Source organism: Molossus molossus, unplaced genomic scaffold (genome assembly GCF_014108415.1).
Source record: "Molossus molossus isolate mMolMol1 unplaced genomic scaffold, mMolMol1.p scaffold_m16_p_18, whole genome shotgun sequence".
Classification (NCBI taxonomy): domain Eukaryota; kingdom Metazoa; phylum Chordata; class Mammalia; order Chiroptera; family Molossidae; genus Molossus; species Molossus molossus.
Genome location: NW_023425353.1, coordinates 40,193,724 through 40,217,819, shown reverse-complemented (window position 1 = coordinate 40,217,819; position 24,096 = coordinate 40,193,724). Strand labels below are relative to the sequence as shown.

The window sequence follows — 24,096 nt, the reverse complement described above, 5'->3', positions numbered from 1 at the left end:
GCTTGATCCATAGAACTGTAGGAATTGTCCTTTGTGTAGGGACTGCTGTGAAGACGCGCGGAGACGACAGGTGCCATTTACTTTCAGGTGCCACTGCAGAGTCTTGGAACCCGTGCCGCGTCTCGGTCTGGGCGTTGTGTGTGGACTGGAGAAAGGAGGAAGCGCGGGGACAGAAGGATGGGGGAGGACGGAAAGGTCATGAGTGCTGCATCCCAAAAGTCACGTTTCTTCGGAAATAAAGCTGTGAAGCCAATCATGTAAAATAGAAGTCTTTGTTCAATCCGGGGAGTGGGTACATACATGTCTCATTTTTCTGTCTTTATCCACGTGTTGTCTGTGGTGTATAATGAAAATAATTTTAGGAGAGGGACAGAAGGAGGGCCGGAGGTAGTAATTTAGGGGTGCACCTGTGTTTGGGAGGCAGCAGGGAGTCTGGTAAGGGAGCGTCTGAGGTACAGGGAGACTCAGCAGTTGGGCGGTGTGGAGCCAGGGGGTCAGCAGGGCCTCGTTCTTCTGGACTGTGGTTCTCAGACCTCAGAGACTTAAGAAAGATTCTGGGCACCTCTGAGCCCTGGGTGCGAGGAGATTGGGGAGGGTTAAGAAGTGGGGAGAGGACTGGATTTGCTTCTAGAGAGTTGATTCTCCACTCTGCTGCCAGTTAGAATCACGTAGGAGGGCTTTGAAAAATAACTAATGCTTGGTCCCCACCCGACTTGAAAACAACCGAGATGGAGAGCCACTGCCATAGCTCAGGGTGTCTCGGACTGGTCTGTGCTTCGGACTTGAACGAATCCCTCGCTGAAAAGCGGATCCTGATTCACAGGCCTGGACGGGGCCCAGGGTCTGCGTTCTTACCCGCCCCGGGCCTGCGAGGGCGGCTGGGCAGAGGGCCGCCCTTCGGGCAGCAAGCGCAGAGGGCTGCTTTTCGCTGAGGGTGACTAGGAGGAGAGCAGAAGGGGAGTCCGAGTAAGAAATCCACCGCGGGTGCGGGTGGGTGGGGTGGTAAGCAGGGGTTTTCTTTTGATAGTGTAAATCCCCTTTGTATTCCTTATCTTTTGCTGTGTAACAAATTACTCCCAAACTTGGCAGCCGAAAACAACAATAAACATTTGTTATGTCTCAGGGTGTAAGGAGTCAGGAATCCAGAGCAGCTTCGCTGGGTGGTTTGGCTCAGGGTCTCTCTTGAGGCTGTGGTTGAGACCTCAGCCGGGTTGAAGACTCGTCTGGAGCTGGAGAGGCTGCGTCCACAGAGGTGCTGAGTTAGTACTGGCGGCTGGTGGAGGCCTCGGTTCCCTGCCCAGGGGACTTCTCTGGAGGGTTAGTAGAGCATCCTCCTAACACGGCAGCTGGCTGCTCTCCAGAGTGAGTCACCCTCGACAAGGCAAGGTAGAACCCGCACGTCTGCTACAGCCTCACCTCGGCAATCACACCTCTCATATCTGCAACATCCGACCAGCTACAAAGGTCAGCCCTATTCAGTGTGGGAGGGAGCCTCTCGTGAATACCAGGAGGATTACTGAGGGCCATCCTGGAGGGAGCCACGATGCCCTTTCTTGTTTTCAACCAGGAAAGGAATGTGTGCACAGAGGAAACTTGAAAAATAGAGGAAACCATACAGAGAATGTCACCCACAATCTCACGAACCAGTGGAAAGTTCCGTGGACATCGTGGCCTGTGTCCTGCCAGTTACACAAAGAACATGGATCTGTGTATACAGTTATACACCCAGACATTTAAAAGTGGCGCCATAGAGCCCTTTCTCGTGCCCTCTTCCTGGGTGGCTCAGTTGGAGCACTGTCCCATAAACCAAAATGTTGCAGGTTCCATCCCCCGGTTGGGGTGCATAGGCGAGGCAACTGATCAGTGTTTCTCTCTCTCTCTCCTTTCTCCCTCCCTCCCTCTCTTCCCCTCTCTCTAAAATCAGTAAAAACAAAACAAAACATATCCTAGGGTGAGGATTAAGAAAAAGAAGTGGAACCATACAATAATACTATTTGCTATAGATGGTTGTTTTTACTTGGCATCGAATCAGGAGCACTTTCAACAGGTACATTTAAGTTATTCTTGGGTTTCTGTCTTAGATTATGTTTGTAGGGTATCAAGATTTGACACCATCTGAATGGTTGACTGAATTTTGAAGTTTTCATTTACATTTCTGAGTTGAGAGAAGCATCCCTGTTATGTAAAATATTTTAAATGTGGATCATCAGTTTTTACTTTGGGTGACTGAATGACGTTAATAAACACACTCCCGTCTTCAAACGTGGGATCTGAGTGTAGAAATAAAAAATGAGTTTGCCAGCTTCTCCAGCATCATTGCACATAATTGCCCTGTCTCTGGTTGCTTGTCATGTGCTGTTGGCAATTGTTAAAATTAGCTTTACAGTTTGCCTCAGATTAGCGGCAAGTGTGGTAAATGAGGGCTCGCTCTTAATGAAACTAATTTGTATTTGAAAATATAACTACATTTATTGCCCCCATTATTTAAATGCGTGCATGCTCGTTGATAGGGGGAAAAAAATGAACCTTTCAACTCAGGTTTTTATAAACCCTCGCTGAAAAATCATCTTTTAAGGAGGCGATCCTTTCTGAAGTGTTTTTTTTTTTCAGTGTTTTATGGGCATCTTGGGAAGCATTTCAAAAACAAATTAGAAGTCCTTATAAAATAAAAAATTTTTAATGTCAACATTTAAAACGACACGGGGCATTGCGCCCCACTGCTGATCTGCTTTCTCTGTGGTGATGCGCTCCCTGTTCGCATCACAGCGGTTTCTCTGTGTGCCCTGCCCCCCCGAACAGCCAGCCTCCAGGCGCCAGTGCATCTGCCACTGTCTTCCTCCTCCTTTCACTTCCATCTCCTCCAGGGCGGGGCCTGGTCTCCCCATTTTTGTGTTTCCTAGTCGAGCCCCTGACTCAAAGCAGACCTTAACAAGGGCACGTCGGATGAACGAATGCATGAATCTGGAACAGAAGCTCCCTTGCTGGTGGAGCCCACCGTTCCTGCATGCAGCTGGTCCACCGTGCACCAGAGACACCCCCCATTCTAGGTTTGATTCAGGAAGAACTGATTGTTCAGAATGTCACCATGTGAGGGGTCTTTGCTTCCTGGTCAGTTGCAATGTCTAACATCCTCTCCTTGCAGCTGGGTGTCAGAACCTCCCAGTGATGACTTTATTTTCCTCCCTAGTCAGCCTCCAGTTCCTAATTACTTAGCCCATTTCTGCCAGAGAACTCTGTTTTGGCTCTTTCCGTGCTGCCTCACCATAGGAATGGGAAAAGACCTCCTCTCTTTCCTCTGCCTTTCAAGGTTTCTTGGATGGTATTTCTTGGAACCTTGATGCTAGAGAGACTGATCCACATGGCCAGGGATGTCCTCTGGAAAGACAGTGATAGAAAAAGAAGAAAAAACCTCCTGAATGATGGTCAAATAATCAAAGCTGATCCGACCATCCACTCACACATCAAGTCTGTAACCTGGCTTACATTAGAAATTAGAAGTCAGTGTGAAATGACCGTAGGAGCTTGGAGGGGCAGAGCTGTGGCGGTTGGATGGACCATAGAAAAGTACTGGGAACATGTCATCACACACAGGTGACTTTTAGCACGTGTCCTGTACAGAAACAGACAACTACAACAAAAGGAGAATTAGCACTACTGCTCGTGATTCCACTTAGTGAGCTGATGCCCCAGAGAGGACAGGAGGTGGAGGGCCAATCTGGTGGTCTCTCAGGGGGTCTCATCTTCTACCTTGCCTCCTGTGGGGTCAGCCTCTGGCCACCCTCAGTGTGTAAAGGGAATCATTCTTCATTAACAGGGCCCCGCACTTATCCTGCAACCCAGCAGCCCCACTCCTAGGTATTACCCTAGAGAAACGAAAACATATGCCTCATAGAAACCACTCTGTTCATCAACCCAAACTGGAAAGGACCCAGACATCCTCCCAAGGGTGGATGGCTGAAACAGGGTGCCTAGATGCAGGCCACCTCAACTGGCGCTTGACCAAGGAGGCAGCAGGTCGTGGTCATTCTGAGCAAACTTTGGGTATCAGTTACAGATCGCATGATGAATTATGCAAACACTGAGAGGCCTAAAACAGCAACACGGGTGGATTTTGCTTAGGAATCTTCCGTTTTGCAGCCTTGATGGAAACAGCTTGTCTCTGCGCCACATGGTGCCAGTGGCTTAACTGAGGCGGAGCCTCGACTTCCAAGATGGCTCCCCGGCAAGGCGGCTGGCACATGGCTGCAGGCTCTCACTTCCTCTCCACGTGGGCCTCTCCTTGGGCTGCTTGGGCTTCCCCATGGCATGGTGGCTGGGTTCCAGGAGCAGGCATCCAAGAGTCAGGCAGTGGATGCTCCCAGTCTCCAAGTCCCGGATCCAGAAGCCAGCTCCGTGTCATTCTGCCATGTTCTGTTGGTCAAGCAGTCATGGAGCCTGGGTTCAGGGGTGATATAGATCGCACCTGAATGGCAGGAGTGGCAAAGCATTTGGGGACCACATTTAAAAACCATCGCATTTATCATTTACCGTCTGCCCTCCTGGAGACGTTGACCCCTGACCCCACGATGTGCCCGGATGTCTTCACGAGGGAATGCCCAGCCACAGCAGAAATCCTCTGGCCTGCATTGGGCAAGGCTGTTCGGTCCACTCTTCCCACCTCTCCAAGGCCCCTCCCAGCCCTTCCCCCAGGCGTCCTGTGCGTTCTGATGTGAGCATGGTTTGGGAACCCCCACAGTGAAGTTTACAAAGCTCTACAATAATGTAAGGCACTGTCATGTTTTATTTTTTCTCCTTTTCTAAGCTACATTTTTATGACTTGTTTCAGCATAGTAGTGACTGACTATAGGTATTTTTGGAATGATATACAAGTCTTTCCTATTTTGACGGGGTGGGGTGGTGGGAGCATGAAGGGATACACGGAAGGGAATGCAGGTGTGCCAGGAGGAGGGTCCTGGACACAAAAGAGTGAGAGGTACACGTTCACACTGAGGTTTCGGTGGCCAGCAGCTTCTTCGCGTCTCCCTTTCTGGAAACGGCTGTGCTTCAAGAGCAGTTGCTAAACCAGGGCTGCACACACTCCAGAGAAATGAATCTCTAAAGTGTGAGACCCCCAAGGATTCACTGATACTACAGTTTTGCTGCTGCTTGGTACTGTTTCTCTTTTCATTGATCACATAGATGATTTGCCAAGAGCCGCATCATGAGACAGGCACAGTGCCCTTTGCAGTGACCTTGGGCAGAGACCTCAAGTTTGTGACAGTCTGAATGAAACTTGAAGTTGAAGTTTTAAACTGGGAGTATTTCTAATGCTTCTCAGCACACCTCCACCACCACCACCACCACCACCACCACCTGCCCCAGCCTTGTCTGAGTCTTTCTTACTCATTCTCCCCCCTTTTTGTTTTCCTGCTGTCAGGGAACCTGTCCTATACACAAGAAACTGAATCATTACTAAAGTGTTAGTGGCTCCTTGGAGCTTAGTTTATTGCCCTTCCCATGGAGATATTTGTGATTTCCAAGAAGATGCTGAGGTAGAGCGATCGCAAAGGAGTGAATCTCCAATGCTAGAACTTACCCAATAGGATAGCCAGAATGAGAGGGCTTTTTGAGGAAAAGTTTTCCTCGTGGAGGTCCTCAAACACTCCGTCTTCCTTAGGAAGTGAGTGGCTGGGTGAGCCTCTGGGTTACTGCCAGTCTGCTCCAGGGGTAACTGCTCATCTCACCGGGGTTACCTGGTCCCTGGGACTCAGGAGCCTCCCATGTCCGCTTTGCTTCTGCTGTGTTGAAGCAGATGCCAGCTGGCTTGCTTCTTAGCAGTTAAATATGCAGCCTCTGTACAAATCAGCTATTAAATCTGCAGAACTAGAGTATTTTACAAGTAATCAGTTCATGCAGATTGCACATAAATCACGTCTGCCTGGCCCTTTGGACGCTAATGTTCCCTTATTAAGGCATAAGGAAGCCTTCCTGTTCTCATCCATCCTTCCAGACTCCTTTTAATTACTAAAAAGTATAGCCTGGTCCTCGCTACACCACCCTCTTCCTCCACCCCCCCACCACCTTTTTTGAGGTTCATTTTGTTTTTCTGGAGCTTGCCAAATTACCTTAGGAAGCTGGGTACCTCGTGAATGGATTGAGAAAAAGGAAATTCTTATCTCAGAAAGGAAGCGGTTACCACGTTTCTGTTTGTGATATTCTTGGCCAGTTAAAATTTCTGTGAAATATGGTCCGATGGCAGCGCCGGTACCGCAGGGAGGGGGAGTGTTGGTTGTGCTCGGTGCACAAAAGGAAAATACCTTCCCCTGAAGTGGGGGGCGGGGAGGGATAAAAAGTCATTTCGTGACTGTCATTCTGCCCAAATAAACAGAGAACCTTTGTTTTTCACCCCTGAGAAGACTGAATGCTCAGCCACCCTAACATGCACATTATTGTAACATTTTCTTTTCAAACTGTAGCTACACATCTTCACTCTAAAACACGTGGGTTTCTGCTTCCAATTTCTCCAGCCCTGTTGTAGCGTTCGGCCCGTCTTCATTTTGGTCGAAAATGTCTCTCTAAGAGCATGGAAGCCTATATGGTATTGTTCCCGCGATTTGGTGTAAAAAATAAAAAACGGAGACCTTCAGATGAGGCCCATAAAAATACCACCATCTCTTTTTAGAAAGGTTTTATGAATATAAATTCCTGTCTCAATAATTACTGTTGAGGGCAGAAAGGACTTTGGGAGTTTGGAAATCGTAACAACTTATTTTCTCTTAGCAACCACAGTGAAGGTGACGCATCTCTCTCTCTTTTTATTGTTATTTTTTTTTTTTTTTTATCCATATATATATATATATATATATATATATATATATATATATTTTTTTTTTTTTTTTTTAATCCTCACCGGAGGACATTTTTCCATTTTTTGTTCAGGTAGAGTGGGAGGGAGAGAGAGGAACAGAGAGAGAGAGAGAAACATCGACGTGAAGGGACACATCGAGTGGCTGCCACCCGCACAACCGACCAGGGCCGGGGACAAACTGCAACCGAGGTACGCGCCCTTAGCGGAAACCGAACCCGGGTCTCTCTGGACCACAGGCCAACACTCTAACCGCTGAGCCAAACCGGCCAGGGCATCTCTCTCTCTTTTTATTGTTATTTTTAGATGGGCTGACACCATAATGCACCATGTTACTTTTTTTGTTTGTTTGTTTTTTATCCTCATCTGAGGACATTTTTTGCATTTATCTTCAGATAGAACGGGAAGAAGAGAGGAAGGGAGAGAGAGAGAAACATCGATGTGAGAGAGACACATCGAGTGGTTGCCACCCACAAGACCCCAACTGGGGCCGGGGACAAACTGCAACCGAGGTACGTGCCCTTAGTGGGAACCGAACCCTGGTCTCTCTGGTCCACAGGCCGACGCTCTAACCACTGAACCAAACTGGCCAGGGCAGGTCCCGTTTTTTAATCATGTACACAGATCGTAGTGGAACTGAGGCACTCTGAGTATTCGTTTCCTCAGATGGGGGAGAAGCTATAGAGCAGGTATTCTTTGGTGTCATTTCAAAAATCACAGAATACCTGGTAGTGATGTCTTAGAAAGAGGAGCTGGCCTGGGTACTGAGCACAGGTCCTGTGGTGTTCAGGTCATATTTAAATCATACTCTCGATCTCATAAAGGCTAAGGTCTCTTATGTATTCTTCAGGGAAATGATGGGGTCTTTTATGGTGTTTAAAAACAAAACCTCAAAGCCCGCTCCTCCTTTTTTTCCCCTTTTGGTGACAGCTGCTGAGATGGGTTGTGGATTAAACAAGTTAGAGAAACGCGATGACAAGCGGCCTGGAAATATCTACTCAACTTTGAAGAGGCCGCAGGTGGAAACCAAGATAGATGTGTCCTATGAATACCGCTTCCTGGAGTTCACGACCCTGAGTGTGGGTGAGTACGGGCACCGGTGTTCTGGGCCTGGGCGAGCTCGGGCCCCGCCTCCCACCACAGCCCCCCCGGGCAGCGTCTTCTGCTGAGGCTGCCCCATGATTGCAGGGTGGGGGGCTGACAAGGACATACTGGGAGGTGGGCAGTTGTGGAGGGCTTTGGGGAGCTCGAAAGGGCGGGCCTGTCCAAAGGGCACTGCTGACAGAAATCCGTATTTTTATGTGAAACCCTTTCACATTGTAAGAGATAGTAACTAATTAAAATGATAACAAATTAAGCCCATATGTGAGCCAACTAGGACACACGAGTGGGCTGAATTTGGCCCAGGGGCCAACCCATTTGCAGACCCTGTTTTGTGCCAAGCCGTGTGGCAAAGGAACATTTGCCTTATCTCCTCATCCTAGTCTGCCCATCCAGCCAAATTCAGCTACTTACTGTTCCCCCATTTTTCAAGAGTGTCGACCTGGGCTTGGCTTTGCCTCACCTGAGCCAGAGGGTGTCGGGTCACCTACCATCAGCAGCTTCCCACGGGCACTGGGGTGACTGGCACGTGGTGATCAGTGGTTTCATCCCGGAGCATGTGCTGAGCACTGACCGGGCGGACTCGGCTTGGTGCTCTAGGGAAAGGGTTTCCTGAGCTTCTTACCTGGAGGCAGAGGCGACTCATACACACGAGGAAAAAACTCCACATGTTACAACTGCAAGTGGGAAACGTGTGAAGTATGTTTACGGAAGAGGAAGGGAGCATTCTTCCTTTTGGGACAGGGTGTGGGGATGAGGGGCGGGCCCTGGAAGCTGCGAGCGAAACCAGGTCCTACAAAACTGAAGCGTCTTAAGACACGTCCTCTCTGGGTCTCTGGATATGTTTTATGCTTCTTATAACAGAAAAGAGTATCAGTGGAACAAGCCCTTGTTCATGGGTGTGAGTCCTGGCTCTGCTGTGGAGTCGCTGGGCAAATCACAAGGCCTGCAGGGTCCTCAGCTATCGAATGAGCACTTGAATATCCACCTCCAGGCAGCTGTGCCGGTTAGAAGAGGGAACATGAGGGAGGCTCTTAGCACAATGCCTGGCACTTAGTAGGGCTACTGGTATTAGGACTCCTCCTCCCCCTCGCCCTCCCCCTTCTCCTCCTCCTGGACTACTCCTGCTGTGACCACCTCCATGCTGAGGCCCCACCGGCTTCCCCAGTCCTGGGACAGATGGACAGCTGGGCGTCTCTGTGGGCATCTTCAGTGTAACCCTCCAAGTCCCCCAAACTGAACCCAGCAGCTTCATCATCAGGTTGCTTTCTGCTGACGCATTTGATGCGTAATGTCACCAACATCCTCTTAAACTGCCAGACCAGACTTGACACCTTAGTCCCCTGTGACCAAACCTTCTTCTCACCCACAATTTCTATTCCGTCACCCAAGCCTACTGAAACTACTTCTAAACATGCTTACAATAGAGCTAATGTGACACGAACAAATCCAAACACAAAACTATTTGGAACACCTGGTCAACCGTTATTTGTTCAGTAGATATTTGAGTGCCCACAACATTCTAGGGATTGTAGAATGATTAAGGAAAAAACAAAAGCGTGTGTAGGAAGAAAGATGGGAAGGAAATATAACAAGATGTTAGAAATTGAGCGTCAGGGTGCTGATGTTATGGGGCAATTCTTTCTTCCTTTCTCATATATTTCTTGCATTGCAGTGCATTTCTTCTGTTATTAAGAAGAGTAATTTTTGCTGACCTCCTCTGTCTTCCCACGGCTCCATCACTCATCCTCGGTATTACTCCCCTAACCTCCCGATCGGTCTCCCTGCTTCCTGGTGCTGCAGTCATAGCACCCACACTGTTTTCTGCACTGTGTTTTCTTTGATTGAATCACCATTTTTTCTGATCACGGAATAAACATATGCCCGTTACAAAATGTTAGGAAAACATTAGAAAAATCCCAACGGGTCTCCCTGCTTCTGCCCTTGTCCCCCTACAGTTCACATCACCCTACTGCTCCAAGTCCTCACTCTAAGTGACAGGGGCTTCCCTCTGTCCTCATTCGCCTGCCATTTGTCCCGCATGTTCTGCCACTGCAGCCTTGCCGTCTCTCGAAGCCTCCGGGCCCCCTCAGGGCATTTTCACTGCCTGTTCCTTCTGCCGGGAAGTCCTCCCAGATCTACCCTTCGCTCAGACTCTTAACCCCCTTCTTCATGGAACTTTCCCTGACCACCTAGTGAAGATGTCTACCTGCCCTCCAACCTCCCATCCCTTTCCCCTCTTGGTTTTTTCCACAGCACGTCTTACCTTCTTAGGTGTGGGATGTTTTGCTTATTGTATTTGCGTCCTTATTGTCGACTTTCCTCCATTAGGCTGTGGAGGCCCTTCTAATGAGTGCAGCGCAGGGACTGTTTATCCTGGGCTGTATCTCAGTACTTCAAGCAATGCCTGGCACGCAGTAGATATTAATAAATATTTATTGAATGACACTCAATGTGTATTTTTGTATCCTTCTCTTTTGCAACTTAATGCTGTACAGTGAGGTATGCCCCCTGTCGTCCCGTATCTTCCAAAAATACGAGTTAATGGTTATACGTGATATAATCGCTCAGCATACCATAATTTATTTAGCAGTCCTCTTTTATTGGACATTTACGTTATTTTGGGCTTTGGGCTCTTATAAATAATGTTGTGATAAGCCATGCTGGACATAAATCTTTGTGCACATTTCTGATGATTTCCTCAGGAATTACTGAGTTGAAAGATACGAATGTCAGAACTCTTGACAAACTGCTAAATTGCCCTCCAGATAGGACCTGTTTGTAAAACACAAATCTGATCATCCTGAGCCCTGCGGCTGGTTCCTCTGGATGAATGAGGGGAGCTTCCTGCTGGTGCTCAGGGCTTTTCTCAGCTTGGCCTGGCCCTTTGCCGACCCTCCTCCAACTCGTCTCTGGGAGGACCTGTGCTGCGGCCCTTGGCCTTGCCTGCCTCCTGCCTCCCCTTGCCCAGGACCCACACTTCCCAGCTTCCTGATCAGCACCCGGCCTTCCCGCCCCTCCCCGCTGACCGGAATTTCACCCACCTGGGACTTTCTTCTTGACATTCATCGGTCAGTATTACTTTTTTCTGTACGCCAATAGTTTGCCGATATCATCCTATGACACTTTATTTCAGCATCGATTACACTCATTCGTGTGTCCCTGAGAGCAGAGACCATGCCTTGCTCATCTTTCTGGTTCAGGCTTCCCAGCGGAGCGGAGCGTGTCCCGAACAGTCAGGTTCTAGTAAACCTTCCAAGTAAGTGCTGCCTGCGCGGACGCGTCCCCTGCAGCCGCTCACGTTCTTTCCAGTTCTGATGGGATTGTTCCTTACGGCTCCAGAACGGAGCCAGCATCTGTCGAGAGCCTCCTGTGTGCCAAGTCCTGGATGGGGCATTCTGTTCCTGATCTGATTTCCCCCTAACTTACACGTTGTCGAAATACAATTTAAGCCACTACAGTGCACTGGGTGTTGAGCCCATGAAATTGTCTCATCAAGATGCAGAACCTCTCTCCATCACCCCAAAGGCTTCCTCATGCTCCTTGGTAATCCTCCTTTTCCCAACCCCCTTGTTCCCAGACAACCAATCATCTGCTCTCTGTCACTCCTCCTGTCACTGATTTTTATACAATTTTCTATAAATAGTCTGGTCAGGCTTTTTCCATTCAGCTTACTTATTTTGAGATTCATCTATGTTATTTTGTGTACCAGTAGTTCATTCCTGTTTTATCGCTGAGTAGTATTCTTGTGTATGGATGTACCACAGTTTGTTTTTCTATTCACCTGTTGATAGGCATTTGGGTCACTTCCAGCTTTGGGTGATTACAAATTAAATTGTGGTGAACGTTTGTCTTTGTCTGGCTTCTTATGTCCTTGTCTCCTCTCATCGTAACCTAGTGAGGGACTCATGCCTTTTTTGCCAGTGAGCAAACACTCAGAGAGGTTAAGCAACTACTCTAAAGATGCAGTGCTGGGAAGTGACTGGGGCAGAGTTTGAACCTAGGTCTCTTGGGCATCAAATCTGTTGGGCTTTATAAACTGCAAGATGCTCCATAAATAGGCATTAACACCAAAGAGACCGTTCCTGTTAGGAAACTTAGGTTGTCATGGAGAGGGGCATACTATTCCTCTTCCATGTAGGTTTGGCCACCAAAGATTTCTCTTTTTTTAAATCTTCATCTGAGGATATTTTTTCCATTTATCATTAGATCGAGTTCAGGGGGCGTGGGGAGAGAAACATCTACATGAGAGAGACACATCAACTGGTTGCCTCCTGCACGACCCAACCAGGACCGGGGGCGAACTGCAACTGAGGTATGTGCCCTTGACCAGAATCGAACCCATGACTCATTGGTCTGCGGGCTGATGCTCTAACCGCTGAGCCAAACCGGCCAGGGCTGACCACTGAAGATTTTTAAGTAGCTCTTGCTATGCTTATTTTTCGTAGAGAAGATGCTCATCTGACATTTAACAAATTACAAGTTGGGGAAAGGGTATTGGCCCAGGTCCACCTGGTGGCTTAGACAGGAAGGGAACCAGGTGCACTTTCTAAGAAATCGAGATCGGAGTTAACACTGTTCTGCTTGTGCCGTGCTCAGAGTTCGGCGCCGTGTGGATGACATTGCAGCCTGCGGCCTCACTGGGGCTGGCAGAGGTGACGAGCAGCAGGAGTCTCGCAGGAAGCTGCCAGACATCTCAGCTCGGGTGATTTGATCAGGTCTTCCATTTTCAATTAACTCTGGTCACCGAGGGATGAACCTGCCCTTTGATGGGTTTCATCCCAGATGGAGGCCCATAAAACATTACAATTTCTGCAAAACGGTGCCTCGTTATCCCTTTTATGTGTGCGTTATGCCAGTTTCTCTGTGCCAGGCCACTCGAGCACCACTTGAAGGCTACCTGTGTCAGCTCTGTGAGAGCCAGCTGTGTTTCATATGTATTCGGTGTTGGGGACAGTTGGCACATGGAGCAATCTGTATAATGAGGCTCATGCCTGGAGCTCCATCTTTGCTTAAATGTCCTAGTCTTACACTGTCCACTATAGTAGCCACCAGCCGCATGGCCTTTTTTTTTTTTTTATCCTCACCCGAGGACATTTTTCCATTTTTTGTTCAGACAGAGCGGGAGGGAGAGAGAGGAAAAGAGAGAGAGAAACATCGACGTGAAAGGGACACATCAAGTGGCTGCCACCCACACAACCCAACCAGGGCCGGGGACAAACTGCAACCGAGGTACGCGCCCTTAGTGGGAACTGAACCCCGGTCTCTCTGGACCGCAGGCCAATGCTCCAACTGCTGAGCCAAACCGGCCAGGGCTGCATGGCCTTTTAAATGTAATAGTTAGTTGACATGAAGTAACATTTAAAAATTCAGCTGTCATACGAGCCACAGTTCAGGTGCTCGGCAGCCACACGTGGTCAGACGGAGAACACCTCCCTCACCCCAGAAAGGTGTGTTGGGCTGCTCGAGTCTGTTTTCAAGGGAGGATAACTCTATTCCAGGTCTGAATCTGCATCTCTAATTCAGATCAATGCGCCGTTTTTATTATGAATGTTTACCCTGGGGCTCTCCAGGGACCACAGGATGACAGTTCAATGGTTCCACAGATATTTATTGAATGCCGGTCTGGGGCCAGGATGTTGTGTCCTAAGGACATAGGGTGAACCAGACAGGAGGTTTATTCCGGTTGTCTTAGTTCAGCTGCCATAACAAAATACTCCAGATTGGGTGGCTTAAACCACAGACATTTATTTTCTCACAGTCTGGAGGTAGAAAGTCCGAGATCAGGGGGCCGGCATGGCCGGGTGCTAGTGAGAGCCTCTTCCTGGCTGGCAGAGGGCCGCCTTCTCATTGTGCCCGCATATGGCTGAGAGAGAGCACGGCGCTCTCGTGCCTCTTCTTATAAGGACATTCACCGACTGGATTAGAGTCCCTCCGCCTTCGTACCTCCTTTAACTTAAATTAATTCCTTATTCCAAACAGAGTCACCGTGGAGGTTAAGGCTTGAACATTTGAATTTCGAAGGGACACAAGTCAGCAGCCTAGTCTGCTCGTTTGGATTGGTTCAGAATCTCTTACAAATGAAGAACCAGATGATTTCAGTAGTCAGTGCTAAAGCGATGGTGATAGAGGGGATGTGGTAGCCCCCAGGTTGTTTAGAAGGGTGTGTGTGTCCAGGCAGCTTGAGATCTGCAGCTGGATTTAGAGTTAGCCAGGCAGAAGGATGAGGGTGGAAGGAGATGATGCTTTCAGGCAAAAGGTACAACCTAGATGAGGGGCCAGAACCCAGAGACAACACTGTGTGTATGGGAAGCTGGCAGCAGTTCAGTTTGGTTGGAGTGTGGCCTTTGGGAGAAGTAAGTGGGGACCAGATCACTAAAGGTCTTAGGTCTTGGACTGAGGAGTCTAGGTTCTCTCAAGAGCACTGCAGTTTTTAAGGAGGGGGGAGGTGACATGATCAAATTCATATTCTGGAAAGCCTGCTCTGGGTTTAGAATGAAGAAGGATGGAAGGAAACCATTTGGAAGCCATTGCAATCATCAGGCAAGTGGTGAAAGTGAGAAGTGGGTGGGGTCAAGAGAGATTCGGAGGTGGTCCCAGGGTCTGATTGGCAGGTGAGGGAGAGCAGCTAGTAGAGAGGATGTGGGTTTGCTGGGCACCTGGTTGGCTGGCATGAGGGGCACACAGCTGGATACTCTGATTCTGCTATAAAACATTTTCCGGTAACACTGTTGTTATTCAATCATGCAAGTAGCCTTGAGAACTGGAGGGAAGGTATTACATTTCTCTCTCTCTTTTTTTTTGATGAAGAAATTGCCTTGACAGGTAGTAAGTAGTAAGTGGGACCAGTGTTGAACTGTCTTGACCTAGGATTTTTGTTCTGCACACGAAAGAGAGCTCAGTGCCAACCTGTCAGGCTGGTGTCTCAGTGTATTTATTTAAATAACGGCATTGAGGTATAACTTGTATACAATAAAATACACCGATATGAAGTGTGTGGTTTTATGAGTTTTGATAAATGTAAACACCCAACTACCACCCCACTTAAGATACAGAACTGTTCCATCACCTTCAGGTACTTCCTCCTGCCTCCTCCAGCCCTGGCCCCGCCAGCTGCCGACCTGCTTCCTGTCACTGCAGATGCATTTGGCCTCTTACAATAACATAGGAATGGAAGCACAGCGTCGATTCTTCTGTGTCCCAGCTCTTTAACTCAGCAGAGTGCGTCTGTGATTCATCCAGGCTGCTGCCTGTATCAAGAGCCCATTCCTTTTTGTTTCTGAGGACTGTTCCATTGTTTGGATATGCCACAGTTTGTGTAATCACTCTCCTGTTGAACATTTGAGCTCTTTCCAGTTTGGGGTTATTATCAAACAAACTGCTATGAACGTTTGTGAACAAGTCTCGTGTGGACAGAGGTTTCCATTTCTATTGGGTAAATAGGCAGGAGTGGAATTGCCGGGTTGTTTGGTAAATGTGTGTTTACCTTTGTTAGAAACGGCCCAGCTGTTTTCCACAGTAGTTGCACCACTCTGCATCCTCACTCTGCATTCCCACTGTACATTCCCACTCCGCATTCTCACTCTGCATTCCCACTGTACATTCCCATTGTACATTCCCACTCTGCATCCTCACTCTGCATTCCCACTGCACATTCCCACTCCGCATTCCCACTCTGCATTCTCACTCTACATTCCCACTCTGCATTCCCACTCCGCATTCCCACTCTGCATTCTCACTCTACATTCCCACTCTGCATTCCCACTGTACATTTCCACTCTGCATTCCCAACAATGTATGAGCAGCAGTCGCTTCACTTGTTACATGTAATAATTAGAGCTATTTATTCAGCTCCTAGTGTTGTATTAATCCATTTTAAACCAGCTAACCACAATCATACGCGATGGGTGGAGTCACCTCCATGGTATATATAAACTGAGATCTTGAGTTTGGAGAGGTTATAAAAGTAACTTGTCCCAGGCCACCAAGCAGTTGGATGTTGCTAGCACGTCCCATCATCATACTGAACAGTGGCGCCTTCACTCTTGGTCTGGGGCTTGAATCTCCTGCACACTGTGATGAGTATAAACTAAGTATGAGGGCATCACCAGAAAAAGGTTGAAAAGTAGCTCAACCTTGCCTGCACGGCTTCAAGCTGGGCTCCCTTTCCCTCCTCTCACATTCTTGCTTGTAAACCATTCCCACGACACCATCCCAATTTCTAGGATCAGTTCTCATCGCCACATTTTTAAAATTCCCATCTTTGTGGTTTTCCTTTCTAAGAGGTCTGACCTTTGGGAGTTTTCCTTTGGCATTGTGCTGACCAGGCTCATACTTGGGTTTTAGCTGCCAGCATTTTAACCTTAAGCTCTGTATGTCAATTTTGGGTGGTCATGATAATAACAGAGGATGACATTCCTTATTCAAAACATGCACATTGTGCAACGAATCATTTAAGGGTCCAGTTTTATTTTTGAACTTCCAGGCTGGGTAGCCATGGCCCTAAACAACCGAAGCAGCTGAGAATCACTGTCTGTGTAAGTTGTCCTTTTAATCTCTCCTCGCCACTGGGAAAAAGACTAATCTAAAAAGAAGGATCACAACTTACATTAAGGTCTAAAAATGAACAGACTCAAGTGTTCTGGGGCTGAGGTGGGTTCCTAATGGCCAATTATAGACCCTGGCACTGTCCGATTCTATGGGTTTCCAAGGGAAGTGATAAGAAGTTTTCAGATAGTATCCAAAATAATGTTAACCTCTAGGAAAAGACTACAAGCCTTGAGGACTAATCACTTCCTTAAAGGAGTGGTTCTCCAACATGAGGGTGATTCAGAACCACCTGGAAGGCTGGTTAAAACCCAGAGCCCCAGCCCCGGCCCCAGAGTTTCTGCTTCATTAGGTCTGGGGCAAGGCCTGAGAATCTGCATTTGTAACAAGCTCCCAGATGATGCTGATACTGCTGGTCTGGGGGTCACAGTCTGAGAACCTTCAAAGACCAGTAGAGTGCAAATTTCTTTTATCTGAGTGGAGATAGGAGGAGAAAATGAATTTTTTTTTTAAGTATAAAATATATTCAATAAATACTCTGACACCTAATTGTGTATTATAACCAACTCATAATTTATTGTCTCGAAGTAGCTTGTAATGTATTTGGAAGGACAAGCCATGCTCCTAAAAAAAAAGAAAAAAAATGGTTGACACGCTGATTCTGTAACTTTGCTCTAACAGGTCCATGACCAGGCTGCACCCCAGGCCGGTTAGGACCAGCTTGGGGGAGGGACAGACCTCAGGATCTTCGAAACCTCAGTGCGCGCGCAGCGTGGCCGAGAAGCCTGAGCAGGCACCGGCGAAGGGCCAGGTGGACGGTATAAGCGGCACCAAGGACAGTTTCCCTCCGCTGGTCGCATGCTGAGCTGGTTTCCCTCCGGCCCTCAGGTTGCTGGAATCTCCTAGGTCACCACCAGATCCCCGAAGGCCGGCTTCTTTCCCCAGCGTTCTGAGAGCATGTGTCGGCGCGGAAGCCCTGGTACAAACAGTTGTTCTCTAACTGTAGCAACATCTGAATCACTTGGTGGGCTCGTTAGGACCCAGACTGCTGAGCCCCTACCCCTAGATTTTGTCATTCTGTAGGGCTTTGCATTTCTAGCAAATTCCCAAGTGATGTTGCCACTTGCTGTTGCTACTATGGGACCACACTGAAAACCCCTGAGCTGTACCAAGGGCAGTAAATTCCCTCCCGGCAGCCAAAAACATCCTCCTTACCCGAGTCCTCCATATCGCAGTTGTAACTGAAACCCGGGTGTTCCCAGTGGACGGCGAATGGTGGTCCGTTAGGAAAGCCAGCACTTCTCAAGCGGGTTCCCTCCTATCTGTCCTTCCCCTCCTCTCCCAATTGGCATCCCAGGAACCTACTCACTCTTCCTGAAATGGAACCGCGGATTCCCTTCCCTCTGCCTTTGCACGTTCTGTTCCCCAGGTGAGTGCTGCCCTTCCTCCCCACTTCCAAGTGCATCTGGTCCTCTCCTTCAGTGCAGGAAAAGCTTCTCCTCCTCCACGCTCTCATCTCTGAGAGCCCAGCCCTTGGGGATGACCAGCCACCGTGGAGGGGGACAGAGGAGGACATAGGAGGGAAGGATGAGAGGTGAGTTCAGGGAACAGTTTCTTGCTGGCCCAGAGGTTTGTAGCCAGTTGTCTGGGATCTGCAGACAGACCCTTCTTGGCTAGGGGCCTTGCTTAGTGAATATCTGTGTCCCCCTGTGCCCTTCCCACTTGGCCAGGACAGGGCATAGATCATCTCAGGGGGCAGTCAGAATTATGGCCCTGGACAGCCCCCACTGGGCATATATCCCAACATCCCTGTAGACCTTCATTGACTTTTCTTTTTTTAGCAAGAGAGAGGAAGAGGGGAGGAGATAGGTGATTGATTGATTGATAGATAGATAGATAGATAGATAGATAGAGATAGATAGATAGATAGATAGATAGATAGATAGATAGATACATTGATCTCTTGTTCCACTTATTTATGCATTCAGTGGTTGATTCTTGTATGTGCTTTGACCAAGGATTGAACCTGTAACCTTGACATATGGGGATGATGCTCTAGCCAACTGAGCTACCCACCCAGGGCCTAGACTCATTTTCAGTTACCTGGCTCATTACACTGATCTCCACCTTAGAAGCAGGTATGCTGGCTGTGGGTGGCCCCGGCAGTCATGTGGTCTGCCCTCCTCCTTGGCTCCTTTTGGGATGACTTTGCCCTAATTAGGTCTCCAGCCTCTCTTTCCCTGCACCCCTTTTCTACTCCTTTGCCTTGCCCCTGCCAGTCTACCAGGCCCCCTAGAAATGATGTAGAGTTGGCAACAAGCGTTAATGGACTGAGCTCGAGTGGGTGATGTATCAGGGAGCTGGCTAGGGGGGACACCTGGCTGCAGGTGCCCTCAGGTGTGGGTTTCCCTTGACCCTTTACCGGGAAGCCCACATTGGAAGCTCTGGGAAAAGCCCAGGGATGGCGTGGTTGTTTGCATCACAGGAGGATTCTTGGTTTAAAGTAGGTTTCACCATGGGGTTCCTTTAGATGGAGCCCCTAAAGTGTTTGTTTTGCCCTGAAGTGTTTGTTTTGCCATCCTTAATGAGATGTTTATCACCTCTCTCTAAATGTGATACCTGCAGCTTTAGAACATAACAGATTCATCTATAATATTTGCAGCTCTTCATCAGAATTGATGGCATTTTTTTTTTCAGGTAAAACAAACAATCCAATCTTAAAATGTGAGGAGCCATGAGGAGGGGAGGGGATGGATGAAAGGTAGACCCAAAGCAGCCCATGATGTTATAGGAAAAGACAGGGTTAGGTCCTGACTTTAAGCTCATTCCTGAGGGAGGAGGTCCTCCAGCTGCAGCCCATAATATCAAAGGCAGAAAGGCTGTTCTGCTCCTGTGCCCTCCCTTGGCTTGCTGAGGATCCCTGCAGGTGTTGAGGTTTGGTAAGCATGGACTTGGATGATGATGATGATCTTAATATGGTAACAGTAACAACAGTAATAATAGCTAATGGGCCACACACCGTGCTTAATGTAAGTTACTTCTCACAGGATCCTGATTTTACAAGTGAGGAAATAAGGCTCAGAGAGGTTACCCAACGTGCCCACTGTCACACAGCAGATATGTAATGGGGCTAGAATCAGAACGGAGACTCGCCTTCTTCAAATCCTTTCCTCTTATGCAATGTTGGCTAAGGTACAGGTCTCTCTGGTACAGCGTTGAGGTTTGGTAGGCTCTGAGCTGTCATTCAAAGACCCCAACTGGGATGGCCTTCTCTTTGATGGAGCCCTTCTTTGGGGAGCAGGTACCCGTATGTTTGGTGAATCATAGGTGGTGGGCATGAAAATGGCAACTGAGTGTTATGTTGTGGAGTTGCCATGCAAATTCATCGCTTTAGCTCAAGTGATCCTTGAACTTCGTAGGTGACTTTTTGGTCTTGCTGTATAGATGGGGAGGCTCCGTCACAGGGTGGGCCTGACCTGCAGGAGCACGCCTTGAACTTGGGTCTCCATCTCCACGTGGCCTGTGCATCTTGCTGCTGCCCGGGCCCCTCGGGGTAGATCACGCTGCCTGTCAACTGTTGGGAACCACTTTCCTTGTTTGCCAAGGTCACGAATGTTGGCTCAAGACCCAGTGGAGTATAGAGCTGGCTTCCATTTGTCGCTGGTTTTTAAATAGGGCTGTGTGACCTCTGGCTCGGATTTGGAAGACCCAGTCTGGCCCTGGGCATGTGTGGATGGCTGCCACTTAGTCCCAGTTTTGTCACTGTGCCAGGCTCAGATTGTATCCTGTGCTGAATATAGACTCCTCCTTGCTGAAAATAGTATGTGCTGTAGGGTATGTAAACATTGTTCTTTCCTAGAAAATCACTCCTTGCTCCTCCAGGTAGCATTGTCTTCTGTGAAACCATCTGTTTTTCCAACAGAATTTCCAGACTATTAGATTAAATAGTTTCTCCTGACCCGCTCTCAGCTTCTGTTTCCTTCCACTGTTCATTGATAAATTGTATTGTAGAGTTTTCTTGGAGAATGTGTGTGTGTGTATTTATATCATTTTGGTTTGGGCAACAGCGATTGCCGGGCACTGTGAATTTATTTAATTTCCTACCTGTTTCATTTTTGTTTTTGGTATCTGTAACTCCTAAGAATTGGTTGCACTTTTTTTTCAGACTCATAAAAGCAAGTCCATGGCATGAGTTATGGGTTGAGGTTCTGGTTGGGAGATGTGCTAAAAACAGACCCTGGTTTTTAAACAGAAAATGCAGAGTGGTAAGGAAATCGGGTCCCATAAAACATGTCTCCCCGCAGATAAGTACACTTTTACAGAGTTGGCGGGGATTTTTAAAGATAAATGAGATAATATGTGTGAAATGGCTGTAAGCTGTTCTGAGCAAAGCTCTGTATACATCTTGTGTATTGTTGTTGCTTTTGGTAATACAACCGAGTCTGCTGTTGGTATTAATATTATTGTTAAATATTCACTAATGGGGGTAATAAGATTAAAGAGGCAAGAAGGCATTCTTTGCATTCCTTTCTTAACATAAAAATTCATGTTGTTCTTTTTCCAGCTACGCCAAATCCAGACTAAGAAACCACATTCAGACTTATATGACAGTGGGCTCAGGTGTGTGTGTGTGTGTGTGTGTGTGTGTGTGTGTAAACAGTAAATTTCAGACACTTAAGGCAGCCTTCAGTAAAATGAAATTCCTGGTGATAACTGTTGTCTGTCAAAGCAAAATCAAGTTATTTTTCTGCAGGGACTCATAAGAGCCGCGCTGTGGTAGTGGTCATGATTTGTATCTAATTTGGTTAAAACAGAACAGAAAACAAGTTAGTTGATGTTCTGTGCACCTTCCTAATTATTGTTATTAGTGACACTGCTTCAGAGAATTTTTATGAAGAGGTTTTATCCAGTATTTTGGCCAGAGTCCACTGGTGCTTCCGAAGGAAAGAGGCCGATTGAATTTTACCCATGAAATATTTCCAAAAGTACTCTGGTGTGAAAAGGCGGGTGATTCTGGCCCCGAGTGGCGTGCCATTGCCGTTAAGTCTAGCGGGTCATTTCCTCAGGTCTGCGTTTCAGACATGCCTTTAGCTAGTCTTTACAGGTCAGACCTCCTGATGAATGAAAATTATGTGGCTGATGGGGACCTGCTACATTTATTGGCAGCTGGGACTTTCCCCCCCATTCTGTTGCATAAACATACTTTTCAGGTGCATACATATGACTTAATTGGAGGAGACTACATTAGTTTGACAGCCTTAGTGAGCCCTCTTAAAAGTGGGAGGGGCCCTGGCCGGTTTGGCTCGCCGGTTTGGCTCAGCGGTTGGAGCACTGGCCTATGGACCAGTGAGTCCCGGGTTTGGTTCCTGCTAAGGGCACGTACCTGGGTTGCAGTTTGCCCCTCCCCCCCCGTTGGGGTTGCGTGGGTGGCAGCCTGTTGATGTTTCTCTCTCTCCTGCCCCCTCTCTCCCTCCTGCTCTATAAATGCAAAAAAAAAAAAGTGGGAGGGGATTATCTCAGTTGGGCATCCCGGTGTGCACTCAGGGGGCTTGGTAAGCAGCGCAGTGAGGGGCCACGCAGAAGGAATGTTGATTTTGATGCGAGATTTTGATGCGCACTTGGTGGGGTGGATTTCCTTAATGCGGAAAGCAGTCTTGTCTGACAGGATAGTCAACAAGATTAATTCACTGGATATGTATTGAATACCTGCTCCTTTTCAAGGCCCAGGCTGGGCATGCGAAGGTGAGCAAGAAAGTGAGGTCTCTCAGAGTTGGAGCCAGTGTCTAAAGCATCCCACCCAGTTCCGCGTTATTAATGTCCTAGTCCTGTGTCTCTTTCTGTGTATCTGTGGAAGCCAGTCCAGTGTGGACACAGCCTTAATCGAGTCTGTGTTTTATCTTGGGAAAAACGTCTGCCTCGACTTAACTGTGATTCATCTTTGACCTGCAGGCCCTGCGTGGCTGGACGTGTGTACGCTGTTTGGTGGGCAGGGGGAGGCCCTGGAAATCCTAGACCAAATCTGACCTCTGGGTCCACCTTGAGAAATCCTCTCAGTTAGTGCCTCGGTCACACCAGCTTCCTGAGAGTGAGGGACTCCTCTGGGCTGCTCATGTCCACAGGCTGAGCTTTTGAGGACGTACTAGCTGCACCCAGGATGCCCTAGGCAGGTGCTCGCAGGCTTTTTTGGTGAAAAATGGTCTTTTTGGCTGAGGTAAGATGAAGCTCCTGAAAGAAAAGTTGCTGCTACTTCTTCCAAAAGCCTGGGCTGAGATGATGCCGGGAACGTGACTAGGAACAGGGAGAAGGGTGTTTAGGGTTTTCTGGGTTCCCTTGCTTTGTGCCCCAGACTGGTGGCCCAGCTGCTCCTTGCCAATCTAGAAACTGGAAGTTAAAACAAAAACCTTTTCTTGTCTTGACTCAGTGGATTCTTATTGTGGACGGCATACAGATGGATCAGACCAAAATAACGAAAATGTAAGAAAGTTTATCTTTTCTCGTAACACCCTTTCCTTTCTTTGCTATAAAGTGAGAAATCAGAGGTGGCTTAGGGCAGGTTCCAGTGCCCCAGAGAGGTGAACCAGCCACGGTTTTGTTCTCCAACTGGAGAGTACTGTTGGCGTTCTGAACAGAGCTCGGATTTGGGAGCTAAGTTAACCGAGGTAAAAACAACTTTAAATTCAGCTTTTCTGCTCATTAGTCGTGTGTTACCGAGCAGCAGGGTAGGCACCCTCCAAGATGGCCCCCAATAACCTCCTGGTGCTCACACCCCTGAGCGTGGGACAACCTAGTGACTTGCTTCTAGTGAATAGGATACAGCAAAAGTGATGGGATGTCACTTCCAAGGTTCGGTTGCTGAAGACGGTGGCTTCCATCCTGGGCTCTTGCTCGCTCCCTCAGAGGGAAGCCAGCTCCATGTTGTGAACTGCCCAGTGGAGGGACCCACCTGGCAAGGGGCTCAGGGAGGCCTTTTGCTACAGCCCCTGCCCAGCAGCCCTGAAGGACCTGAGCTCTGCCAACACCCATGTGCATGAGTTGGGAGTAGGCCCTCCCCACTGGAGCCCTGAGATCCTTTGGCCCTGGCGATGCCCTGATGCCACCTCCCGGGAGACGTTGAGCCGGGACTTCAGCTAAGCTGAACCTGGATCCCTGAGTCACAGAAACTGTGAGGTAATAGATGCTTATTGTTTTAAGCTGTGGAGTTTGGGGGTAATTTGTTAAAAATCATTAGATACCTAATAAAGGCAGTTTATGTTCAAAGTCTTGCAGCACCGTGGAGTGGTCGACAGCATAGACTCTTAAGCCAGACTTCAAATTCATTAGCTTTGTGACCTTGAGAAAGTCACCTGACCTCTCCATGCCTCAGTTTCCTCATCTGTAAACGGGAAACATTGCTTTTGGCTTCCAGCCTTTATGTTTCAGGAAGACTACCTTGAAGGAGGCGGACATGGAGTTTAATGGACACGAATACGGTTTCTGCCATAGTGAATAGAAAGAAGTTGGCCATATAAGTAGCTTTTGTGACTCTCTCAAGCCTCCTAAATCCCCGGATCATGTGGCTCCCGTTGGCTGAGGGCAGTTTTCCAGAGGGAGGGGCAGCCAGCCCA

General features: G+C 48.2%; 1 protein-coding gene across 2 annotated transcripts in view; it reads left to right on the top strand.

Annotated features, from left to right (window-relative positions):
- The window catches only part of RFTN1 (raftlin, lipid raft linker 1), a 194,995-nt gene that overhangs the window by 7,697 nt on the left and 163,202 nt on the right, over positions 1-24,096 (top strand). For both annotated transcript variants that reach the window (XM_036267063.1, XM_036267062.1), the window contains exon 2: positions 7,775-7,927. In XM_036267063.1, the coding sequence (XP_036122956.1) occupies positions 7,783-7,927 (145 nt within the window). In that variant the 5' untranslated portion in view covers positions 7,775-7,782. The remainder of the gene's footprint in view (positions 1-7,774; positions 7,928-24,096) is intronic.